We start from the raw sequence: 26,756 nt of genomic DNA on the forward strand, positions 1-26,756 counted from the left end.
GCAATGAGTTCATCTTTAGATCTACTAGGCCCATTCCGGATTCCCTTTACGCTCTCCTTAATCCTAGGTCCCAGGAGTTTTCATTAGCATGCATAAAAGAAATCACTCTCCCTTTGTTGAGGGACAGGGAATAGATAGGTGGAAATTTATCTTTAAGAGGTGTATCCCCAAGGCAGACATCTTCCCAAAAACACACTTTATTACCAGCACAAGCATAATGCCTGAAATACAAAAGGGAAGAAGGCAACAAGCTATGGATTGCCGTGCCAATTACTTTATGCCACAAGTTTTCTTGTTCCAAAGGAAACCTCCATAACCATTTGCCCAACAGTGCCAAGTTCTTGAGTTTAATATTTCCTATCCCTAAACCTCCACTATCCCTACTCCTTGACACCACCTCCCACTTTACTAGATGATCATTTTTTGCATCTCCTGGCTCCCATAGAAAATCCCTCATTAGTTTTTCCAGTTTATTGGCCACTTTTGTGGCGATCTTAAAGGTAGATAGGTAGTAAATTGGCAAGTTAGTCAAGGTTGACTTTATTAGAGTTATCCTACCCCCTAAAGAGATATAACTTCTCTTCCATCCTACAAGCCTCGTTGTAAACCTTTCCACTACTAGATCCCAAAAGCTATCAGAATTTGGGTTCCCCCTCAAGGGTAGTCCTAGGTACTGTGAAGGCCAATATCCTACCTCACAAACCAACATTCTAGCTAGGTTTTCTACCTCCACTTTTTCTTTATTTAAACCTGCTACACAACTCTTGTTCCAGTTTACTTTGAGATTGGAAACCCTTTCAAAGTGTGTTACCATCCATTGTAGATTAGCCATATCCTCCCTTTCCCCTTCACAAAAGATAACAATATCATATGCAAATTGTAGATGGGTAACCACTACATTATTCCCCCCAACTCTTCAATCTTGAAGTGAGTTTTTTGCATCAGCTCTTGAAATCAGATCACTAAGCACATATGCTATTAGAGTGAAGAGGAAGGGAGATAGGGGGTCACCTTGTCGAAGGCCCCTTTTAGATAGAAAGAAATCTCTAGCTACTCCATTGACTAGTATGGAATAATGACAGGAAGACATACACCTCTTTATCCATTTACACCATCTCACTCCAAAACCTCTCAATCTTAAAACTTTTAGAAGAAAATCCCAGTCCACCAAGTCATAGGCTTTCTCCAAGTCCAACTTACAAACTAGGCCTTTTTCCTTTCTCCTTTTTACACACTCATTAGCAATGAGGTTTTGGTCAATTATTTGTCTTTCAAATACAAAAGCCCCTTGATTTAGAGAGATTAAAGAGGGAAGGACTTTTTTTGTTCTCTCAGCTAACACCTTGGAGACGATTTTATAATTTATACATACTACCCACAAGGCTTATGGACCTAGAATCATTTGGATGAGAAGCATATGCTTTCTTAGGGATCAAGGAAATAAAAGTAGCATTTGCCCCTGAGTTGAATTTGCCCCTTTCAAAGAGTTAATCAAACACTTCCACTAGATCATCACCCACAATTTCCCAACAATCTTGAAAAAAGCCATTGCAAAATCATCTAGGCTTGGGTCTTTGGATCTCTCCATAGAAAAGATTGCTTCCATAATTTCTTAGACTTCAAAAACCTTCTCTAGGGTTTCTATCAAAGCCCTAGAGCTTCTCCAAATGAATTTTGCTAAAGATTCTTTGGTTCTCCCTGACCAACAAAGATGGATTTGAGGTGATCCACAAAGGCCTGTGCAACATCCCCTTCCCTAGTTAGAGTTTGTCCATTCCACTTGAGTTGAGAGATAGTATTTCTTCTTTTCCTCCCATTTGCTACTAAGTGGAAAAACTTGTGTTGTCATCACTTTCCTTTAACCAATGACATCTAGATTTCTGTCTCCAGCTAATCTCCTCTTTTCTCAAAATCTCTTCCAACTCCTATTTTAACCTCCGTCTTTCATATTTCTCTTCCTCTCTTATTGCCCTCTCCCCCTCAAGCTCATCTAGTCCCTCAATTCTGTGTGAAGTGTAAACCTTTCTTTCCTCTAGAGACCCAAAAACCTTCTTACTCCACTCTTTAATCCTACATTTCAACCTTCGTAGTTTTTTATAAAATCTAAAACCCTTCCACCTAAACTCCACTTGGTCTTCTTCCTACCACTCTTTTCACTTTTGACTTGAAATCTGGATGTAACAGCCACATATTCTCAAAGAAACTTAGAATGGAAAAATTTGAAGGCTGAAGGTCATAGGAGATACATGGTTGAAAGAAAAGAGCATGATAAAGGAAGTTCATAGTTTTGTCAGAATACTTTGGGAGTGGAGGTAAGAAATTTGTTTGTGTTCTGGAAGGGTGGAGAAGTTCATGGTGGGAAGAGCTGTCTTTTGTGATTCAGGATTTTCTCTAAAGGTTAGGATTAAGAAGCGGGGCAGGCTTGGCCCCCATTTTTAAAGAAGGTAATCAAGAAAATGAAAAAGGTGGTTGTTGAGGAGTTCTCGTTTTTTGTAAGTGCTACTGGTCGTGGAAAACTGTTGGCTTTTCAAGGCAGCAAGAAAAGGTGGGAGAATGCTCTGATTGTTTTGACTAAGTTTGAAGTTGAGGATTGGAGGGAGGTTGGGGAGACCATCAGCAGACACTTTAAGTTGAAGGGGTCATTGGTAGTCACTCCTTTTGATAGTTGTAAAGCGTTGCTAGATTTGTTGGATGCCCCAATGGAGATTATAGCCAATTCCATCCAAACCTAGTTCGATCAAATTTTGATTTCTAAATGGTGTTTCCTTTCGAACACTAAGGAAATTGTGGAAGGAGATGAAGTGACAGTCAGGATTCTTGGCTTGCTGTTTCACCTCTGGCAGATGGTAACTTTCCGCTTGATTGCTTCTCTGTGCGGTGGAAGTCTGGAGGGAGTCTTTCTGAATGATCTGTGGTCGGCTGCTCTAAGGATAGTTGGTGTGAAGCCTGAATGTATTCCCAGAAAGATCGATTTACTCTTACAAGTGATTAGTGTCAGTGTATGGCTGGCGACCTCCATTGAAGCTACCTTGTGGTGCAATGGGCGCAGGAAGGAAGACAAAGTGGTGGTGGAGCAGGAGGCGCTATGTGCATGCAAGCGTTGGAGCATTCAAATGAAGATGGCCTTAACCTGCAAAGGGAAGAACAACGGATGGGAAGGGAGTTGAAAGGGCACCATTTTCCCATCTTTGGTAATCCTAGAAGAGCTTCTCAAGCGACACTGAATACTGGCCTGGTCTCTTGTCCCAGGGCATTTAATGTTGGGGTGGCGTGTAAGGAACGTGAACAGATGTGTTCTCAGGAAAAAGACCACAAGCTCTTGGTTATTGGTGGGGACCAATACCCAGTTTACATTGATATTAATAATTTTGAAGTTGGGCATGAAAAGGAGTTCGAGAGTTTGAACAGTCTTGTGGATTTTCCTGGTTTGGGTTGGGTTCTTGCCTTCTTGGTCTGGAATCGAAGGCTCAAACCCAAACACTTGCTGATTCTGTATCAAGAAATTGTGGGGCCATAAGCTCTGGACTGATAGCTGTCGTGGGTTGTTTGGAGGGGTGGTCACCTGGTAGACCTAAAGATCACATTACGAAGGTTGAGGGAGACTTGGGAGATGAAAATTCTGGTCTATCATCGTCTTTTTTGATTCAGGCTGAGGTGAATGAAGTTAGGGTAGTGATGAAGTGTGCTGAATCTACAATGCCAGATAAAGATGGCTTTGTCTGGTGTTTAACGAATTATACTTACGAAGAAGAGAATCGAAAAGAAAAAGATGGTGGCATGGTTGATAAGGCTTGTAATGCTTTGATGAGCAATGTTCCATGCGAGGAGGGTTTTGTAGGTGATTTTTCCTCAGTAGAAAGACAAGAAAACACTTTTTGTTTGCTTTCAACTCACGAAATTCAGGAAGGGGTTGGTGAGGTTTGCTTTGGAGAGGAAGGAAAGGAGATGATGGTGATGGGAGGGGATATCCGTATCAACAAAGTAGCAGCAGGATTGGACAGAGAAGAAGAAAGAGGTAAGGAAGGGGAGGCCCTTCATCCTGAAGGCAAAGGTAAAAATTCAGGAGGAAGAAGTCTGGAGTATGAGAAGGAGAGGGGTTTGCACATGCAAGCTACCCCTGTAGATTTAAGAGCTCTAGATGAGAAGGCTTCTTTTGAAAACAAAATATTCAATAGGACTATCGAGAGAAAAGAAAGGGCTCACCCTGAAGGGGGAGGAAGTATAGATAAAGTAGGTTGGGCTGATGGGGTAAAGACCTGCAACAAGAAAAAAGGTTACCACACTAGACCTCTGAAAGATAAAGAAACCGTTTGGGGGAGTGATGAAGAGGAAGACGGAGACTATGATTCAAGTAGAATAGTAGATTGGAGATTTTGATAGATGAGACCCATGAAGTTAAAAAGCAAGTTAATGTGGAAAAGATCGTAAATACAGCAGTGGAAGTAAACAAAGCCTTGGGTTTATTGGTTTTAGGGGGTCAAGCTTTTACTAGACAGGTGTTTAAGGATCTGGAAGGAAAGTATCCTTTACCCTCGAGGGAGGCAGACCTCACTCCTAAAGAGTTTAGCTCTAGATCCGAAGACTTGAATTTTGAATGGAGAGCTGATGGAACTGCAAGAGCCAGTGTTGATGAGGGTGAAACCTTGGAAGAAGATAAGTTGTTCAAGAAGAATCTGGTTTCGGAATTGGAAAGAATTAATGAAACTAGAGAATTGGTGAAACTTAGGAAGGACCTTTCAGCAATTAGAAAATCCAAACATCAGAGAAAACATTGTCCAGTTCTGGCGTCAAGTGCTTTTTCTAGACTAGGGCTCGGACCAAGTAAAAAAGTGTTAACACAAGAAAGGCCAAAAGAGAAAGTAGAGTGTTCTGTTTTTTTGGGTGTGCGGTGGGAGATTTTTCAGGGGTGTTTTGTTTGTGCTGTAATGAGAGGTCTGGTTGTGAAGAGGTATGCTATGCTGGTCAGTTTTTTTTTTCCCGGTTTTGGGTTTCTGGGTCAAAGGTGGGGAGTTTTTTGTTTGTTTTTCTGGTTTTTGTGGTTGGTGATCTGTTTGGTGTGCTGGGGTTGTGGTTTTGTTTTCCTCCTTTTATTTTCTCCTCTCAGGTGACTTTTGGTCATCTTCTTTGTATCTCTTCTTTTTCTTTAATAAATTTTATTTTATTACCAAAAGGAAATATGCATTTGTTAGATGAAGTTTCCATTTTTGTAGAATAGTGATTTTGGCAATGGTTAATTGCCTTGTTCTTACCATGATTATTCTTATCCATTAAAAATGCCATTCTCTGTAAACCATTTGTTCTCTTAGAATGCTGAGAAATAAATTTACTAGTCCTTGTTGAATGGCAAACACAGATTTACTTTCAATGGTTGGGAACATGTTACTAAAGGATCTTCAACCTAAATTAAATTAATTCAGTTATTATAACGATAAAAAACTATTTCAGTTATTAGCATGCACTTCAGTATATAAATTAAGTCAAAATTCTTGCTCTATTGTTTGCTCCTAATCTCACTACAGTGGGAATTGATGCAGGTTCCTCTGAAACTAAATTGTCTATGGTTTCTTTCCTTGGTGAACTGGTTCTGAACAATGATGAGAAGGTCTTTGTGGCCAGAACAGTGGGATCAACACTTGTCAATTTCTTGAGAAGTGGAAATGTTCAATCAAGAGAAGCTTCTTTGAAAGCCCTGAACCAGATTTCATCCTGTGAGGCTAGTGCCAGAATGTTAATAGAAGCTGGGATCCTTCCTACACTTGTGAAGGACCTCTTCATTGTTGGTGGGAATCATCTTCCTATGAGGTTGAAGGAGGTCTCTGCAACGGTTCTTGCTAATGTTGTGAACTCAGGCTATGATTTCGATTCAATCTCAGTTGGACCTGACCACCAGACTCTGGTTTCTGAAGATATAGTGCACAACCTACTCCATCTCATCAGCAACACTGGTCCTGCCATTGAGTGCAAGCTACTCCAAGTCCTTGTTGGACTGACCAGTTCTCCTGCAACTGTTCTGAATGTAGTTTCTGCCATTAAAAGCTCTGGTGCTACCATCAGTTTGATTCAGTTCATTGAAGCTCCACAGAAGGAGCTCTGTTTGGCTTCGATAAAACTTCTCCAGAACCTTTCACCTCACATGGGTCAAGAGCTAGCTGATGCTTTACGTGGTACTGCCGGTCAGCTTGGTAGCCTGATAAAAATAATCTCAGAAAACAATGGGATCACAGAAGATCAGGCAGCAGCTGTTGGCCTGTTAGCAGACCTTCCGGAGAGGGATTTGGGACTCACTCGACAGCTGTTGGATGAAGGTGCCTTTGAGTTGGTCATCTCTAGGGTGTTACGAATTCGACAAGGGGAGACCCGTGGTAACCGCTTCATGACTCCCTATCTAGAAGGACTTGTTCAAGTCTTGTCAAGGCTCACATTTGTCTTAGGTGATGAGCATGATGCTGTAGTTCTGGCTCGTGAGCATAATCTTGCCGCATTGTTCATTGATCTGCTTCAGGCAAATGGGCTTGACAAGGTTCAGATGGTGTCTGCCTTGGCTTTGGAGAACCTTTCACAAGAGTCCAAACGTCTGACAGAACTGCCAGAGTTGCCTAAACCTGGATTTTGTGCTTCAGTTTTTCCTTGTTTTAGCAAGCAGCCAGTGGTAACAGGATTGTGCCGCCTACACCATGGAACTTGTTCCCTGAAGGAATCTTTTTGTCTTGTGGAAGGAAAGGCTGTGGGTAAGTTGGTGGCTTGTTTAGACCACACAAATGAAAAGGTGGTTGAGGCAGCACTTGCAGCAATCTGCACATTGTTGGATGATGGAGTTGATGTTCAACAAGGAGTGATGGTTTTGTGTGAGGTGGAGGGAGTCAAGCCAATACTTGAAGTGCTGCTTGAGAATCGGACAGAGATCTTGAGGCAGCGGGCGGTTTATGCTGTTGAGAGGCTCCTGAGGACTGAAGACATAGCATATGAAGTTTCTGGTGACCCTAATGTGAGCACAGCACTGGTTGATGCATTCCGACATGGTGACTATCGAACTCGGCAGATTGCTGAGCGTGCCTTGAAGCATGTCGATAAGATACCAAATTTTTCTGGCATATTTCAGAACATGGGTTAGGTGTGTTAGAGATGCTAATATCCTTCACTCATTATGGCCATTGATGATGGATGCGAATGGATGGATGTATTGATTATTTTTTAAATTTTCTACTATCCTGAGGAAAGTTCACTGCTGCATTGTAAGTTTTGATTTTGGAAGCATACTGCCTTTGTAGTTCATTAATGTCTAGTTGATACTCTTTTTGTGTTGCCATATGTAGAGGTTAGAAGTATATATATTCATTTGTTCGAACTGCTTTGGTGAGTTTGTAAGAGTCATTGGCATACCACCCATTTATTGTATGGACAAATGAAGTTTGTTTCATTAGCATTGATAATGGGAATATAAATGTATAATTTTTTGTAACATTTCTGCAACCATATTTCAAGAAGAATAAGAAATGAAGGAATTATCTTTACCATTTCTTTCCATCTAGGCTCTGTATTGCAGAAAATCTGGAGGAAAAAAATTTTATTGGGTTTTAAGATATTCCTAGTAAAATTATTTTGGCAGAAAATATTAAAAATTCCATAAGGAGCTTTTTGCAAGGAGAAAAGTATAGTGCATTCTTTAAGGCATTCTATTCTCTGCATCTTCTCTCTTATCATTTTACACCATAACAAAAGCACCTTTAGTTCGATAACCTTAGCATGAAGGTTTAATTATTAACAGGTATCACATGTTTCAATATGTTCTTATCTTTATTTCTTCCATTTTTTGTCTTGTTTTTTTTTTCTTTAATTTATGGCTTTATACCATAGCAGATGCCCCTTATTTAATAATTCTTGATTCAAGGTCTGATCAATAGATATTGGTTACTTGCATCATATGCACATACACATTTGAATAAGTAGCTAATAATGTTAATGTAGTGATGCGGTCTGGCTTATATTTTCTCATCATTTCCATGTATGCAATATTTTCATTCATTAATATCATTCTGCAAAAGGATTAAGGCAAGGGAACCTTTTCCCCAATTCTGTTCATTCTAGCCAAAAAGGTTTTAGTAAGGGTTATTTTGATTGGTGATTTTCGGTGAGGTTTGAGTAGATAATTTGTGGAGGGAAGGGTCAGTATTATTGGGCATTCAGGTATCCATCTATTTCATATCTTCCATTTGCCAATGGTGTCAATCTTCAGTTATGGTAAAAAAATCAACATTTTTTTTTTGTTTGCCTAAGCATATGCCTTTTGTAAAAGCATCATTCAAACCTGTAATGGTTTTGTATTAAAGTCCTTGTCTATCTTCTATATTAGAGCTCCTATTTACAAGTACTTCATCACCTCCTCAATTTACTTCTTTCCTTTTTTTATTCCTTTTTAAGGTATACCTTTAATAGCATCTTTTCTTACATTATCTCTGCTATGTCCCCATTAGTGGCGATTACGTGAACAATTATTTTTATCAGCAAAAGGAGAATGTTATTCAATTAAGAGAATCAGTTACAGAATTACAGCAAATGGAAAGCAAGCATTGCACCACAAAGTGTTATAATAAAGCCCAGAAAGCTGCTGCCTAAGAACTCCCTGTTTGGCTAATGAATCAGCCATCCCATTTGCAATTCTCCTGATCCCTGTGAACGAGGCATTGAATTCCCTTGCTAGTCTTTCAATCTCCCTTAGGGGATGCCCATAAATCCAAGGAGCATTACCCCTTGAATTGGTCCATGATATCACTATTTTTGAGCCCCCTTCTACCTCTAAGTTCTTAAGGTTTGCTTGTTTGGCAAGTTTTAATACCTGGGTGGGGGCTTCCACTCCACCTTTCTTTCTTTCTTCTTAGAAGAGTGTACCACTTCATTCCACACTCTTACTATATCAATAATTGAGAAAATTTGAAAGAGTTCAACTGTTTTCACCCAGTGTGCAACTTTTATCTTTATGGCCTCCACTAGATCTTCATTTGACTTGGTACTTCTGGTTGAAAATTCTTGCATTACTTTCCTCCCATACAGTCCACACCACTGTTTTTTTTATAAGTAGTCCACACCACTGTTGTGCTAACTGATTTCCACATAACCCTTGCTCTTTTTGTTGGTCGCCTTAGAAAGTTTGGGTTAAAGAGGCTTACTATATCCTAGAGAGTACTCCACCTGCAACCAAAGAGAGCGAACAAAAAGATTCCCAAAAAAAGAGCACAAAAGAGCAACGAATCAGTAAATGTGGTAGGGATTCATCATCTGCAAAGCAAAGAATGCATATATGAGGGGAGAGGCATTTATTTGACCTCCTTTTTTGAAGGATGTCATAGGTGTTCACCTTCCAAAGAAAAACCTCCCTGCTCAAAGCTTGAATTTTTGGTGGATTGGGCTTGCTCCAAATCTCTTTCACCGGTAAGTTCTCACCCCCAACAGAAAATGGAGGGGTCTGCCAAATTACAAATATCTATGGTCCTACGGAAAATAGCCAAAGAAGTGAGCTCTGGGAAGATTTAGCAAGCTCTAGAGGGCATCTTGATTGTCCTTGGGCTATTGGAGGGGATTTTAATGTGACTTTGTTGTCTGAAGAAAAAAAATACAAGGGGAAGAAGAACAAGGGCAATGAACATGTTTGCTGACTTTCTAAACAGGTTTGAATTAATGGACTTGCTGCTGGTGGGTGCTAATTTTACATGGACAAACAATCAGGAATCTCCTACATTAGTTAGATTGGATAGGTTTCTAGTTTCTTCTGATTGGGATGAGTTGTTTCCCTCCTTTAAACAAGTTGCTCTTCCGAGACCTGTCTCAGATCATAGCCCAATCTAGTTAACTTGTGGTTCCATAGAGAAATCAAGGTCCCTTTCAAATTTGAAAAATGCGTGGTTTGAGGAGGAGGGTTTCCTGCCTTTGTTGAACAAATTCTGGAATGAGTGTCAAGTGAATGGCTCTAGCTCACACATCCTAGCCAAAAAATTGGGGATAATTAAAGAAAAAAATCAGAATATGGAAGTTGGAGAATAGTTTGTCCTTGGAGACTGAAAAAAGGGGCTTGTCTCAGTATGATTGAAGAGGTGGATAGAGCTGAAGAAGTGGTCAGATTTCTCAAGAGCAAAGGCTGAAAAGTTGTCAAGCCAAGGTGACATTTGATAGCTGTTAAGGATGAAATTAGGTGGAGATAGAGAGCTGAATCCACTTGGCTCAAGGTGGGGGATAAGAAAAGTGGCTTCTTTCACAAAATGGCCAATGCTCGAAATAGAGTCAAGAAAATCAACAAGTTAGTATTGATCTAGGGGTGTCAAGAATAGTCGACCCCCACCCCAAAGAGCCTCTTTTATATTAAAGGGATAAAAAGTATGTACAGTTACAAGAATGTCCTTATAGGGCTGAAAGATAAAAAGAACAAATAAAATAATAAGAACTATGATACTGTACAACAAGGACTACTCTAATAATGTACATCAAGATATATCTTCACACTCCCCTGCAAATTGATGCGTAGACATCACCATCAGTTTGCCCACAAGAATGAGATGTCGACTCTTAGTCATGGCCTTGGTGAAGATGTCGGCAATTTGCATGTGATAGGCAACATGAGGAAGAGATATAAAGCCTACAACAAGGAGGTCTTTAATAAAGTGACAATCCACCTCGATATGTTTAGTCCTCTCATGAAAGACTGGATTAGATGCGATCTTGATAGCGCTGGTGTTGTTGGCATATAGAGGGATAGGGGTAGGAAGAGAAATCCCAAGATTAATGAAAAGTGACTTCAGCCAAACAATCTCGCTACATGCAGAAGACATAGCTCTATATTGAGCTTCAGTGGAAGACTTAGAGACAGTTTGCTGTTTCTTGCACTTCCAGGAGATGAGAGAGTCACCCATGAAGACGCACCACCCAGTAGTGGATCGACGAGTGTCAGGGCAACCAACCCAATCAACATCAGCATAAACCCTCAACTGTATGGATGATGAGGAAGAGAAAAACAGTCCCTGAGAGGTTGTATCTCGAACATTACGGACGATGCAATGAACTACAGTCATATGAGGTTGTCTCGGGGCAGAGACAAATTGACTGATGACCTGAACAACATGAAATATCAGGTCTGGTCATAGTAAGATAGATCAAAGAGCCAACAAGCTGACGGTACAGGGTGGCATTAGGAAGGATGAGGCCTTCGGATTCAGATAGTTTGACATTCAGCTCCAGGGGGTATCAACATGTTTCTCATCTATGATTCCAGCTAGTTTGATGAGATCAGAGGCGTATTTTTGTTGACAAATAAAATACCCTCGACTGCTATGATGAACCTCCAAACCCAAGAAGTAAGTGAGAGGACCCATGTCCTTCATGTGAAATGAGTTATGAAGTAAGGACTTCAGCTCACAAATGCCGTCATGGTCATCCCCCGTTAGGAGCATGTCATCAGCATATAATAGAAGAATGGTAATACCCTGGGGTTTTCTCTTCACAAAGAGGGAGTAGTCAGAGGAACTCTGATTATACCCAACTGCAACAACAACATCTCGGAAGCGCTCAAACCAAGCCCTGGGTGCTTGCTTCAGGCCATATAAAGACTTCTTCAGGCGACAAACACGTGAAGGATCACTGCAATATCCAGACGAAGGTTTCATGTAGACTATCTCCTTTAATTCGCCATGAAGGAACGCATTCTTCACATCTAATTGGTAAATAGTCCAGGAATAAACAACATAAATGGCCATAAGAGTCTGAATTGTGGTGATCTTAGCAACCGGGGCAAATGTTTCTTCATAATCAATCCCATATTCCTGGCTGTATCCTTGGGCAACTAACCGGCCTTATATCGATCAAGAGAGCCATCTGATTTCAGTTTGATTGTATAGACCCAACGACTTCCAACAATAGAAGCATCTGGAGGAGCTGGCACAAGATCCCAAGTGTCACTCTCATGGAGGGCTTGAATTTTGGCATCCATAGCTTCTTTCCACTAAGAACTTCTAATGCTTGCTGATAAGATCTAGGGATATTTGTGGAAGAAAGTACAGTAGAAAAGGAACTATGGTTTGAAGGAAAACCATAGCGGTCAGGAGGTCGAGAGATACGGGTAGAACGACGAAGTGGAATAACTGAACTACTATCTGAAATAGGAGGATCTTGGGTCAAGGTATCACTTACAGAGGATATCTGAGATGAATGCTCTGGACCGGGTGGAAGGGGGGATGTAGGCGCAAGAGCCGGGACACGCAGCCGCTTGCGGGTGAAGACAAAAAGATCTCTCTCGGTTGAGGAAGTAGTAGTGTCATTTGAATCAAAGTCCTGCAAAACAGAGATGGAAGGAGCAAACAATCTAGTCCGAATATGACGAATAGTAGGATCATAACACAAAAATCCTTTGTGGTCAGGACTATATCCCACAAAGGCACACATAGTAGACTGAGCAGTTAATTTAGATCGTTCACGAACAGGAAGATGAACAAAACAAAGACATCCAAAAACATGAAGGCTAGAGAAATCTGGGGGGGTAACCAAAAAGTTTTTGGAAGGGAGAGGTGTTGCCTAGAACAGAGGATGGAAGAAAATTGATCAAATACACGGCTATACTAGCTACTTCTACCCAAAACGAAGTTGGAGTATGAGTAATGTCCGCACAACACTGAGAATGTGTCTGTTCTTCCGTTCAGCTACACCATTCTGTTGTGGAGTTTCTGGGCAGTTGCGCTGAGACTGAATTCCATGACTCCTCAAGTATGCCAAGAAGTCTCCATCTCTATATTCTTCCCCTGAGTCTGAGTGGAGGATAGTCACATTGCACTTGAATCAATTTTGCACCATAGTATGAAACCATTTAAATGCACCAAAGACCTTTGATTTGTGTCGCAGAAAATAAATCCAAGTATATCTGGTACAATCATCTATAAATAATATGAAATATCTGTACCCCAATCGTGAAGTAATAGAAGCAGACCAAACATCACTATGTATTATCTCAAAAGGTTTAGTGGCATGTTCAGATTTATGAAGAAATGGTAAAACATGACTTTTACTCAAACAACACGTAGTGCAAGAAACATCAAAAGTATCAACAGGGGGAATTTTATTCTTAACCAAACCAGAGTCTAACAAAAATTTTAATTTTTGGGAATATGGATGACCCAATTGTTTATGCCATAAATCCCAAACATTATTCCTATAACTCAACATAGAATCAGACAAAGAAGAACTAAGTAAAGCTGAGGATGCCCCCGGTTGAGACTTTTTGAACTCCAGTGCAAACAGACGGCCCAACCTATGCCCCTTCCCTTTCACCTTGCTAGTGTATCAGTCCTGTATCAAGCAACCATCATGAGAAAAGGTGAGAACATTTCCTTCATCAACAAGTTGACCAATAGAAATTAGATTAGTAGTAAGGTTGGGTACTAAGATGGTTTCTGAGAGCCCTTAGCTGGTCGGACTGGACAGTCTGGAATGATGTGACCATGTTGCTTGCAATAGGTATACGCATTCTTCTTCTTATAGTGAGATGCAATATGTCCAGAACCCTTACGCTCATAGCACTGGGTTTTGGAGAGGTCCTTGGAGGTTGGCTTCTTACCCCCATGAGCAACAAAGGCTGTTTCAGCCCCAACTTTAGCCATCTTCCCATCAAGAAGTCCCCCATGAGCAACCCGGCTGCAGTGAGAAGTCTAGTCTCTTCTCTCAGAAGTTCCCCTAAAACAGAATCCATATCTGGAAGTTCCCCTAAAACAGAATCCATATCTGAAAGTTCCCCTACTCAAAATGTTGGACCTGATTATCTCATATTCAGGTCTAAGTCTCATCAAGAACTGAGTCACCTTTCTCTTCTCAAAATGCTTCTGAAGATATTTCACACACTCCACTGGATCCGAGGGTTCAATGTGAAAAATCTCATATTCAGCCCATAAATCAAGAAAACTAGAATAATACTCCTATATTCTCCTATCTCCTTGGCTGTAAGAGAATATTTCTAATTCTATCTGATATTGCTTAGATACGTTGGACTGTTGATAAAATTTTTCTAGATGCATTTACATCTCATATGATGTTTTCATTCTCCTCATGGGTACAAATATATGATAGTCAATAGAACTTAGAATCCAAGAAACAAGTTTACCATTGTCAAACTTCCATTGTTGTAAAGCTTTGGCCTTGGTCTCAGCTGGTTTGGTGATCGTTCCATTTAGATATCCTCCTAAACCCTTTCCCTCAACATAAAAGTCGAAGTGGAACTTCCACATCCCATAGTTCAGTCCTTTCATCTTTACAGGGATGATATCACCTTTGTCTGAAGCCATTACAACAAGAAAATAACACAAATAGGATTCGGCTGAAGTTTAAAGAAACTAATCTGAAGTAAAACTTGATCCAAAGACAAGTGAAATAGGCTGTAATCAATCCAAGAGAGTAAAAAAACTGAGATAGAAACCCCTTACTTTCACCGGAGATTGTTTAAGATCCAAAACAAAGAAAAGCTGAACACAGTCCAGAAAAGGAAAGTATGGGCACAACCGCCAAGAAGAAGAGTCCAGGTCTCTCTCAAAACTTCACGGATTTCCGTAAAAATTTCAAAATATGTTGAGAAGGGCTACGGCGACAACTCCTTTCAATTCTTGCTGCAAACAGAGGTCAAACGAGAGAGATCCAATAAAATCTCTCTCTGGGTGCGCAGAAAATAGAAGAGGAGTTCCTGGATAGATCAGAATAGTTCAGGCCACTTGGCAGAGCTGTAGGTTTTTAATAAATCACGAATGCAAGATGAATCAGAGAGAAGGAAGATCAAAGAGTAACCTGTTCTGATACCATGTGAACTGAATTCAAATCTAGAAGGAAACAGATCTAGGGGTGCCAAGAATAGTTGACCCCCACCCCAGAGAGCCTCTTATATTAAAGAGATAAAAAGTATGTACAGTTACAAGAATGCCCTTACAGGGCTGAAAGATAAAAAGAACAAATAAAATAATAAGAACTATGATACTATACAACAAGGACTACTCTAATAATGTACATCAAGATATATCTTCACAGTTAGAGTGTGAGGGTAGAATTGGTGAATCGACTGCTGAAATTAAAGCCTTTGTCTCTGCTTTTTATAAGAAGTTGTATAAAGACTCCTGTCCGATTAGACCTTTACCTGTTCACACCCACTTTAAAAGGCTCTCTGATGATCAGAAAGCTTATCTTGAGGGCCCTTTCACTGAGATGGAAATTAAAGAAGCAATTAATAAGATGGAGGTTGAGAAATCTCCTGGGCTGGATGGTTTTGTTGGAAGGGTTTAGAATCCATCATATGGATGGCCGAACCATGCTAGATGGCTGGGCGAAATTTCAAAAATTTTTTTATCCCTTGCGGGAACTGATTTCCCGGTGAAAGTGAAAACTGAATTTTCTGGGTCGATCTTGCATTGAATTGGACCAGATTTGAAACCAAACAAAGAGGAAGATGTACATTTGATACAGATTCCACAGATGCAGATCCCAAGGTGGAAGTTCACGCCCAAATCAGTCCTAAAACCAACCTCCACTGAAGATGGCGTAGTGTGTAGGTGAAGCCAGTTCAACAACACTATTTTCAGCAAAACTGTGATCCAACTTGCTTGAATCGAATGGGGTAAGTGAGCCTGGTTTTCTTCTGAGTTTTTCTTGCAAAACAAAGAAAACTGATCTAAATCAGTTCTTGAAAGCCTAGGTCGTGATTGGGTTTCTTGGAAGACAAAAGAGAATAAGAGAGAACAAGAGAGTGGTGTTTTAGTTAGGTTCACCCTCTTCTTCTTTTAATCTCCTTATGGAGCATTCTCCTAATCAAATTAGGAGATTATCCAAATCTAATTTGGATTTGGATTTTATTAAGAGATAAGCCTTATCCTCTTAAGAGGATGGGTGCTCCATACCCATTTCCAAACCCATATTTGACCCAAAGCACATGACAAGTTGTCATGTGATAGCTTACTTAATCTTATTAATTATAAGGCCCATTTAATTCAAAGGCTCACGACCCAAGATGTTGCATGGCCAACTTAGGCCTGATTTGTATGGTGTGGAACCCCACAATGACCTCACATAAGTCCACATGGGTTCGACTTAGCCTTTGTGAAAAGACTTGGCCGAATTCACTTTTAAACGCAATGAACCCTTGAGCACATCACCATGGGCTCAATATGGGCCCAACATTTATACCTAAATGATCATTGAGTTAAGCTATCCTATGAAGACCCAAGGATAATGGACTTAAGTAAGATAAAGCCCATTAGGTTATCAGCTTTGTAATGGTCTCTTACACTTATCCTCTCGACCTATAATGATCACAACTAGAGGTCCGGCACGGCACAAAGGCCCACAGGCCATGCTAGGTCCGGCATGAAGGTCCGTGCCATGCTGGGCCAGGGTTTTGTGCCGTGCTACTTGCAGTCCGCATGCCAGCACGGCCCATGGGGCCTGTAGCAGGTTGAGCGTGGCCTACCTGGAATATAGCTGTTGGCCTCCCCCCCCCCCCAACTTCTTTGGCAGCACATCAATGTTGGCCTTGGCAGGATAAACTCCCGAAGTCTATCCAACGGTTGAGAACAAGAACAAATAAATTCTCCAATTAAAATTTTCTAGCTCTGATAGGTAAAAAAAGAATGTCTTACATTAGTAACTGCCCTTTAATTATCAAAAATAAAATTCTAAACTAACACGAGTCTCATAAATGTCCAGTTTAAGGGGTAAATACGCAGAAACATACCAATATTAACATGAAACAATAATGTACTTTTATTCATTTACAATAAATGTATCTGTACATTAATCTGATTGGAGCTAAGGGCATACATTGTCTAACAGGTTTGACAAACCTGTTCTATGTGAAGTGTTGGGAGTTCATCAAGCAAGATGTGCTGAATGTATTCCAGACTTTCCATAGTAGTGCCTCCTTGTAGAGAAGTCTAAATGCCACATTTATTTCTCTCATTCCCAAAGTGGTCAGGTCTGTAAACATAAAGGACTTCAGACCTATTAGTCTTCTCAATAGCTTCTACAAGATTCTAGCCCAAGTGTTGGCTGAGAGGATGAAAAAGGTCTTGTCTAGTGTGATATCTGAAAATCAAAGTGCCTCTGTTCCTGGGAGACAAATGTTGGACAGTGTGCTTATTGCAAATGAGCTCATTGACTCTAGGAGAAGAGCTGGGACTCCAGGCCTGATTTGCAAATTGGATATTAAGAAAGATTATGACCATGTGAAATGGAGATGTCTGGATTTTGTGCTTGCAAGAATGAATTTTGGGCAAAAATGGAGGAACTGGATGAAAGTTTGTGTTACTTCCCTAAGTTTTCAATTTTGGTCAATGGACAAGTTACAGGCTTCTTTGAGAGCTCGGGGGGTATTAAACAAGGGGATCCTCTTTCTCCCTTGCTCTTTATATGTCTTATGGGTTTCAGTTCAGTAAGGCGGTTGTTTTTGATGGTCGGTGGGAGGGCTTTGAAATCAACCCCCGGGGGGGGGGGGGAGGTGTACTTGCTACAGTTTGCGGATGACAGTTTGTGTTTTATTGATGCTTCACAGGATCAGTTGGAGAATATATTTGGGATCCTAAGCTGGTTTGAAGTGGTATCTAGACTCAAAGTTAACTTGGGGAAGAGTGTTTTATTTCTAGTGGGCCAAGTTGACTGTTTGCATGAGTTGGCAGAGGTTCTTGCCTACCAAGTGGATCATCTTCCTAGGAAGTACTTAGGGCTCCCTCTTGGGGCCAAGTGTACCTCGAGTGCTATCTGGGACCCAGTGGTAGAACGGATGGAAAAGAAACTAGCATCCTAGAAAGCTAGTATCTTTCCTCGGGGGTTGGAGTTACTCTTCTAAAAAGTACTCTTTCTAACCTTCCCACTTATTTCTTATCTCTCTTTCCCATCCCTTCTAAAATAGCAAGGAAGTTGGAGTCCCTTCAGAGGAATTTTCTGTGGAGAGGCTGGAGGAAGAAAGAAAAATCCACCTTGTTAAGTGGGACCAAGTTTGCCTCCTTGTGGAGGATGGAGGCTTGGCAATAAGGAAATTGAAAGTTTTTAATTCTTCTCTTCTCAGCAAATGGCTTTGGAGGTTTTGGTGTGGAGAGGACTGCCTGGTGGAGGACCTTGATTGCATCTAAATATGGGGTGGACTGGGGTAATTGGAAATCCCTGGATCCTTTTCAGAGCTGGGGGTGCTCTCTTTGGAAAGGAATTATGAAATACTTTCCGGTTTTCTCTTAAGGCCTAGCTCTCAAGATTGGTAGGGGAGATAGGTTGAAATTTTGAAATTTTCTCTTAAGGCCTAGCTCTCAATACTTTCCGGTTTTCTCTACTTTTTCAATGTGCCCGCAGCCCTGAAGTCTCAGTTGCCGATTCTTAATGAGGTGGTTGGGGAATCAATCTCTTGGTGCCCCCCCTTCAGACGAAACCTTTTTGATTGGGAGATGGATCAACTGTTAGATCTTCTGCAACTGTTACAGAGGCAAGCTATTTTGGTTAATCTGGAGGATGAATGGCAGTGGAGATGGAGTTGTTACTGTTAAATCCTTGGCTTCAAAACTGAGTAGATCAAATACTTCTGATTTCCCAAGTAAGCAGGTGTGGAACACTGTCAGCCCATCTAAACATAATTTTCTAGTTTGGGTGTTGACCCTTAATAAGTGCTTGTCGAGGACTAATTTGGTTAGGAGAGGGATCCAGGTTTCAGATCTAAATTGTGGCTTATGTGGGTTCTTTCCAGAGATAGCTGATCACCTGGGCATCCACTGCTCGACATCGGTAAGAGTTTGGAAGCACTTTCTCAAGGCGGCTGGGGTCTGTTGGTTCATACCTGGCTCTATCAAAGATCTTTTATGCTGCTGGAAACTACCTGGCCTGAAGAGGAAGGGCAATCTGATCTGGAGAACCATCCTTGTGGCTGTTTTGGTGACCTTATGGACTGAAAGAAACAATAGGATTTTCTGCAACAAAGTGAGAAGACTGGAGGACTTAATTCAGACTTCTGTGTCTAAACTTGTTTCCTGGTTGTTTGTCTCCCCCGAGTTTAAATCTCAGAATGTTTTTCAGCTGCTTTGTACTCAGTCTATTTGGAGTCTGTAATTTGCCCTCTTACAAGATGTGGGGTTCCAGGAAGGAGTTGTAACTTTGTCTTTTTTATCAATAAAATTTTTACCTTACCTTCTCAAAAAAAAAAAAAAAAGACTGAATGAGCAGATGTAGAAGTAGTTGGATTGCCTGAAGGATTGGAGGAGGTGGCTGCACTGTCAAGATGGCTAATCATCCTCCCATATTTCTCATACTCGGCCTTCATTACAGCTAATTTCTCACCAGCGGCTTTCTCAACAATTGCACTCCTGTCATTATCTGGAACCAATGTTTTAAAACACGAAGGCGTGATGCAAGGCGTTCCACTACCTAGAGGCGTGAGGCGTAAGCCTCCCGAACATAAGGAGGCGTAATCCTCCTTGAGAGGAGGGGGGTTAGGAGGAGGATGAAGAGGAAGGGGGTCTCATTTTTTCTTTATTTTTAATAAAAATCGTTTATATTAAGAAGAATAAAGATGCATAACATTAGTTGAAAGGGGGGGTCTTGTCGAAGCGGAGGGAGTGGGGGGGGGGTGGTCTTGGGGGTGAATGCCCCCAGTTGAAGGGGCAGGGGGCAAACCACTTTCTTTCCCCTTATCTTTTCTTCCTTTTCCTTTCCTTTTCTTTTCTTTCCTTTTCTCATTTTTTATTCTCATTTTTTTTTTCTTACCCTTCCCTTTCTTTTCCTTTTTTTTTTTTTTTTTCTTTTTTCTTTCTTTTTTTTTTTGTCTTTTTATATAAGATGTGCATGAAGCGCATGAGGCGTACGCCTCTAGCACGCCTCATGAAAAAAGCGCATGAGGCGTACGCCTCTTGCACCTAAGGGTGTTTTGGGAGCACCTCGCCTAGAGGCGTACGCCTCCAGTGCCTTTTAAAACACTGTCTGGAACTATGGCTGCATTGGCATTCCCAGTCTTCCCATTTTCGACCTTCATTTTAAAACGAGGTGGAAGAAGGTTTGGATGCAGCTTCCAACATGTGTCTTTGATACGTATCGGCTTCTTGCAATATTCACATATAACCTCCTTTCCTGCAGCCACCTTAGGTTTCAGCCTCATATTAGCAAATGGTCAATTGGAATTGCCCCTTGAACCTGAACCAGCCTCCTCTCCTCACTGCTCACCATGGCTTAAGCCTGAGACAAAGATACATTGTCTTTAGCTAGGATAGTCTGCCTAGTACTGTCAAATTCTGGATTCAACCCTATCAGGAATTCAAAGACTATTCCTTTCAACCAATCTCCTATATGTTTCTGCTTCCTTTGTACTTTCCCAGACAACAGTTTCCATGAGATCTATCTCTTGCCACAAGGATTTCAGCATTGAGAAATAGACTGCTAAAGGTCTCTCCCCTTGCCTCAAATTGTTCACATCACTTCTTAACTTATATGCTCTGGCCACATTCAATTTTTGTGAATAGGTTTCAGCAACACTGTCCCATATCTCCTTAGCAGAATTCATCCATAGATAGTGCTGACTAATTTAGGGTTACATCGAATTTACTAACCACCCAATAACAGTGTAATTCTCTTGCAACCATTTTTCATGAGACGGGCCATCTTCCTTTGACGCTTTCTTGCTACCGGAAATATATCCCCACTTGCCTCTACTACAAACATGTGTCTTTACTGATTGTGACCATGCTAGATAGTTAGTCTCATCAAGCTTGATTGTGGTCATAGCCAATAAAGAGTCTACAAGTGCTCCCGGAACCTGTCCGGACTATGAGCCAATCTTATTTTCAACTCCAGAACCATCCATCCTCCTCAAAAAATCCCAAAACAATCTTCAGATGACAAATAAGGAAGACAGAAAAGAAAAACAAGTACCAACCTTCACAGATCCCCAATAGTAGAACTGCACCTTACCTGGTACCCGAGAGAAACAGAGAAATAGCAGCTGCTTCTTGTAGGCTTCATAGAACTAAAATCTGCTTGGATCGATCTTCAAGAGAACCAAAAAGAGCCCCTTCAACCACTGAGTGCCAAGGTGAAGCCTCCTGTGGGACCCGCAATCAGAAATCTCTAGTTGTTTAGGGTTTTTGGGCAAAATTCCAAAAACTGTTTGAAAGGTGAATAGAGTATCTTCTTTTCTCCAAGAAACCACTACCAACTGGGCTGAATATCTTCAATCAATCATTGATTCAGTTCTCCATACACACTGTGTATGGGATTAAGAGAGAGAGAAAAAAAAGGAAAAGGGGCCTGCTCTGATACCAAGAAGAAAAACAGTCCCAAATAAAGAAAATAAAAAATCTGATTAAAAGATAAAGAAGCAAAGAAGACAGCAAGAGGAGAAGAAGAGGAAGAGAACGATGGAAGAGAAAGGGATGAGTTGTTTGTACTCTCTCTCCTTTCCCTAATCCTTTTAATTAAAATGGTTAATCACTAATTAACAGAAAATTACAAGTAAGCCCTTAGTGGGGCGGCTAGCTAATTAAAACAAGAGAAACTAATGCTAACGGGCCCATAAGAAAGGGCCCATTAACAGAACAGAACATAAACAAAAAAATAAAACACAATGTGGGCTATGGGCCATTCAGTCCATCTTCTCTACATTATCAGAATTCAAGGAAGTGTCTAAAGAATCCTTCAGGGCAGATTTTTGGTCTACTTAGAGTTAGAAAATGTGGGTAGGTGGTTGCAGACTTTTGTACCCTTTGTTATTCGTTTTTGTTTCTACTGTTGCTACAGTAGTCCGAACATGTAAGGAGAAGAAGAAAGAGAAGGAGAAGAAGAAGAAGAAGAGGAAGAGAAGAAGAAGAAGATGAAAGAACTGTCGAACTGATAGGTAAACCCTATCAGTCGACCTCTTAATAGTGATTAGGCTTCTAATTAAATGTACAAGGACTAAACTGCCCCTACTTAAGTGTGGGATAGAGAACCTCTAATAAGACTGCCACATAAGCTCATAACTTAACCAAGGTGAGTTGACTAATCTACCCTTATTCGGCTAACTCTAACACTCCCCCTCAAGCTGGAGAATATATGTCATATAATCCCAGCTTGTTACATATATAGTTCACTCTCCCTGAGCTTAAGGCTTTTGTAAACAAATCTGCCCACTGATCACCTGAGCTTACATGTTCTGTGCTTATCTCTCCAGTAAGAACCTTCTCCCTCACAAAGTGGCAATCAATCTCTATGTGCTTTGTTCTCTCATGAAAAACAGGGTTGGATGAGATATGGAGCGCAGCTTGATTGTCACAGTACAACTTCATAGGTTTATCCATGTGGAACCCGATTTCTTGTAAGAGATTCCTCAACCACACTAATTCACATGTAGTGTGTGCCATGGCTCTGTATTCGGCTTCAGCATTGCTTCTAGCCACAACCGTCTGCTTTTTACTCTTCTACGTCACAAGATTTCCTCCAAGAAATGTGCAGTAACTTGTAGTAGATCTTCTCTCAGACACAGAGCCTGCCCAATCTGCATCTGTGTACCCAACTACTTCACGTTTTCCTCCTGGTTTATACAATAGCCCACGGCCCGGAGCTCCCTTCAAATATCTTACAATTCTAAGAACTGCATCCCAATGAGATATACGAGGGTTTTGCATAAATTGGCTCACCACACTGACTGCAAAGGAGATGTCTAGTCTCGTGATAGTCAAATAGTTCAACTTCCCCACTAGTCGTCTATACCTTCCAGGATCATCAAATATTTCCCCTGTATCACTGCTCAACTTAACATTTGGTTCCATAGGAGTCTCAGCCGGTTTTGCACCTAACAGTCCTGTTTCGTCCAATAGATCGAGAACATATTTTCTTTGGCACAGGTTTACACCTTGTCTTGATCTAGCAACTTCTATACCCAAGAAATACTTCAATGTCCCAAGGTCTTTTGTTTGAAAATGATTTTGCAGAAAGACCTTGAGTTTGTCGATCCCCAATTTGTCACTGCCAGTTATGACAATATCATCCACATAGACCACTAATAAAATCTTTCCAGCTTTTGAGTCATAGCTGAACACTGAGTGATCAACCTGACATTATTTCATTCCAAAATTCTTCACCACTTCACTAAACTTCCCGAACCAAGCACGAGGCGATTGTTTCAACCCATAAATTGCCCTTTTTAGTCTGCACACCTTACCAGCCTCCCCCTGAGCAACAAACCCAGGTGGTTGCTCCATATATACCTCCTCTATAAGGTCACCATGAAGGAAAGCATTTTTTATGTCAAGTTGAAATAAGGGCCAATCATACATAACTGCCAGGGAAATTAACACACGGACAGAGCTAATCTTAGCCACTAGAGAGAAGGTCTCCATATAGTCCACTCCATACAACTGTGAATACCCTTTAGCAACAAGTCTGGCTTTCAGACGCTTCACACTACCATCTGACAAGTATTTAACAGTATAAACCCATTTACAACCCACAACATGCTTACCAGGAGGAAGAGTAGTGAGCTCCCACGTGTGAGTATGCTGAAGAGAAGAGAGTTCCTCTTCCATTGCCTGCCTCCACCCAGGTGAACTAAGAACCTCTTGGACATTGTTAGGTATGGAAATAGATGACAATAGTGAAACAAATTGGCGATGTGAGGCGGAAAGGCGAGATACTGAAACAAAATTGGAAATGGGATGGAGAGTAGAGTTACGTTTACCTTTCCGTAAGGCAATGGGTAGATCAAGTCCTGAGGGTTCAGCAGCAGGAGCAACGACAGGATCCGCGGACAAGGTAGAAGCTGGAGGAGGGGCCGGTGTCGTTCGACGTGTATACACTTGCCGAATTGGTGGTCGTTCAGTAGGGATCTGCACTGGATGAGGTGACGAGTCAACTCCAACAGGAACACCCGGAACGGGATCACTGATCGGAAGAGGAAGAGGAAGTAAAGGTGGAGACGAAGATGCTTCAGTTCCTGAGAAGAAGGGAACATACTCAAAAAAGGTGACATCATGATAGACATAGCACTTCCGAGTAATGGGATTGTAACACTTGTACCCTTTTTGAGTCCGAGAGTAGCCAGGAAAGACACACTTAATGGAGCGTGCATCCAACTTGTCTATTCCAGGACTCAGATTGTGAACAAAGCACACACAACCAAAGATACGAGGTGTTAATGGAAAGGGAGATAAGGTGGGGAACAAGATAGAGAAGGGAGACCGACCATGAAGAATAAAGGAGGGCATCCGATTAATGAGGAAACACGCAGTAAGTACAGCATCACTCCAAAACCGTTTAGGAACACTCATATGATGAAGAATAGACCGAGTTGTTTCAAGGAGATGACGGTTCTTCCGTTCAACCACCCCATTTTGTTGAGGAGTGGATGCACAAGAAGTTTGATGAATGATGCCATGTTGTTCTAAATACTATTGAAAGGAAGTTAGAAAATATTCACGACCATTATCTAAACGAAGAACTTTGATTGGAACACCAAATTGTGTACGTATTTCAGCATGGAATTTTTGAAAAATGGAAAATAATTCACTTATTTCTTTCATTAAATAAATCCATGTCATTCTTGAACAATCATCAATAAAAGTGACAAAATACTTGTAACTATTATAAGATTATTTTGATCGGGCCCCTAACATCTGAATGAACCAAGCAAAAGGATTCAACATACGACTTTCAACTCTAGGACTGAAGGAAACACGACGATGTTTCCCAAACTGACACGACTCACACTGTAACACTGACAAATGACTCAAAGACGGAACTAGTATCTTGAGTGCCTTGAGAGAAGGATGTCCCAGTCGACAATGCCACTGTAGAGGAGTGAGTGAAGTCTGAAGTGCAACTAACGATCCACCACCGTCAAGATAATACAATCCACCAGCTTCATGCCCCCCACCAATCTTCTTCCCCGTCCTGAGATCCTGAAAAACACGAGGAAGGGAAAAAAATAACAGAACAGTTAAGAGTCTTGGTTAATTTACTAACAGACATAAGATTGAATGGAAACTTAGGGACATATAGAACAGATGATAAAGAAAGAGAAGCCATGTCAACATTGCCAACACCACAAATGGGAGAGGAGGAACCATTGGCAAGGGTAACAGTTTGAGATGTGGAAGTTTCAGAGAGAGAAGAGAACACACCTGGAGTCCCGGTCATGTGATCAGAGGCTCCAGAGTCAATAATCCAAGGAGTGGTTTTAGATGACAGGCAAGCTATACCTGAGTGGGCAAGAGTAGCAGTAGTGTGCTGTGAAGTGGACTGAAGGAACCACTCATACTCATCACGCGGTACACTCACCATCTCCCTTCCGGAAACAGATGTAGATGTGGAAGGAGTTAGGTCTGCCTATTGATTATCACTGACATCAACCCCACCAGCAACAGCATGATTGGCCCATTTAGAGGGAGGGCGGCCATGAAGATCATAACAGAAATTTACGGAATGTCCTTCCCTGCCACAATGGGTACACTTCCTTGTAGAGCTGCCTTTTTCTTTGCCACGGCCTCCCCCTGAGTCACAACCACCACCACGGCCAAATATGGAACCACCACGACCTCCTTGGGAGGCATGTCCTCCCCCTTTCGTACCACGTCCACCTCCTCTGGCTGTCACAAAAGCTGATCTATCAGACTGTGTGGGATTCTTTGTCTGTCCCAAAGAAATCCTGCGAAGCCAAGCAAACACTTCCTCAAGTGTAGGAAGGGTAGAGCCCTCCAATATTTGGGCCCTAATTGGTTCATACTCTGATTTCAACCCCACTAAGAACCTTGTGACATCTAGTTGTTCCCTCTGTTGTTGCTGAACCTTAACATCTGGAGTGAGAGGATGATAGACATTGAGTTCATTTCTGAGGTTCTTCATACTGGCATAGTACTCTTTTAGGGTTTTATTTCCTTGTTGCAGACCAAAGTACTCCTGATAGAGCTGATATACCCTTGTATTATCTTGCCCAAAATACAGCTTCTTGGCATGTTCCCATATGTCCTTGGCTGTATCTAAGAACATGAAGTTGGCACTTATTTTGGGTTCCATACTATTCCATAGCCATGTCATGATTTGAGCATCCTTCTGTTCCCAATCATCAAACCCTGGAGAGTCAGCCGGTGGTTTATCTTCTTTCACATGCTTCACTTTTCTCTTTGCCTTGAGAAAAACTTCACCGACTTGGCCCATGGAACATAGTTCTCACCATTCAGTTTAATTGAGGTCATCTGTACACCTAGATAGTCCGAGGAAACCACCACACTAGGTTTCTGATCACTACAGCCATCTCCCATTGCTGCCATGATACTCTTTCAATGCTGCCTCTAATCTGAATTCCCAATCACCAACTAAGTGCTGCTGTCAAGAGTTTGATGTTCCAGAACCTACAGCAGTCCCTAAACACAATGATAGATACACACGCCTTTGTTCTTATCCACACCACTACTGATTTCACAAAAAAACACAGACTACACCGACATTAATTCAGCACTTACTAACCACATGCAAGCTCTCTTACAACTACTCAACAGAGTTTGTGCATCACAAGCACCACCACACAGCCATAGCTGTCACACACAATATAAACCTGCTTTAACGCTTTTAAGAGGGCACCACAAGACCAACAAAAAACTCAACTAGTACCATTGCATTACACCTTGCACCATTCAGCCACCTACAGTAGCAGCCCTTACACCATTTGGTCACTGTAAACACAGCCTGTTCTTGGAATTTTTCCAAGAACCAGGGCAACAACCAACCTAGTTCTCTAGGTTCTGATCAGTCCTCTC

The 26,756-nt window shown here is 41.3% G+C and overlaps 1 protein-coding gene across 8 annotated transcripts in view; it reads left to right on the forward strand.

The window, feature by feature from the left end:
* The window catches only part of LOC104606819 (U-box domain-containing protein 44-like), a 39,123-nt gene that overhangs the window by 4,323 nt on the left and 8,044 nt on the right, over window positions 1-26,756 (forward strand). For 2 of the 8 annotated variants that reach the window (XR_016077352.1, XR_016077351.1), the window contains exon 4: window positions 5,535-7,232. Coding sequence is in view for 4 of the 8 variants with exons in the window: in XM_010272197.3 (XP_010270499.1) it covers window positions 5,520-7,111 (1,592 nt within the window). In the remaining 4 variants the exon portion in view is untranslated. Of the gene's footprint in view, window positions 1-5,519; window positions 7,474-26,756 lie in introns of those variants that run through there. The other 6 variants (XR_736833.3, XR_736834.3, XM_088889737.1 and 3 more) reach the window with 4 other exon arrangements.

Source organism: Nelumbo nucifera, chromosome 6, assembly GCF_055504915.1.
Source record: "Nelumbo nucifera cultivar China Antique chromosome 6, China Antique-T2T, whole genome shotgun sequence".
NCBI lineage: Eukaryota > Viridiplantae > Streptophyta > Magnoliopsida > Proteales > Nelumbonaceae > Nelumbo > Nelumbo nucifera.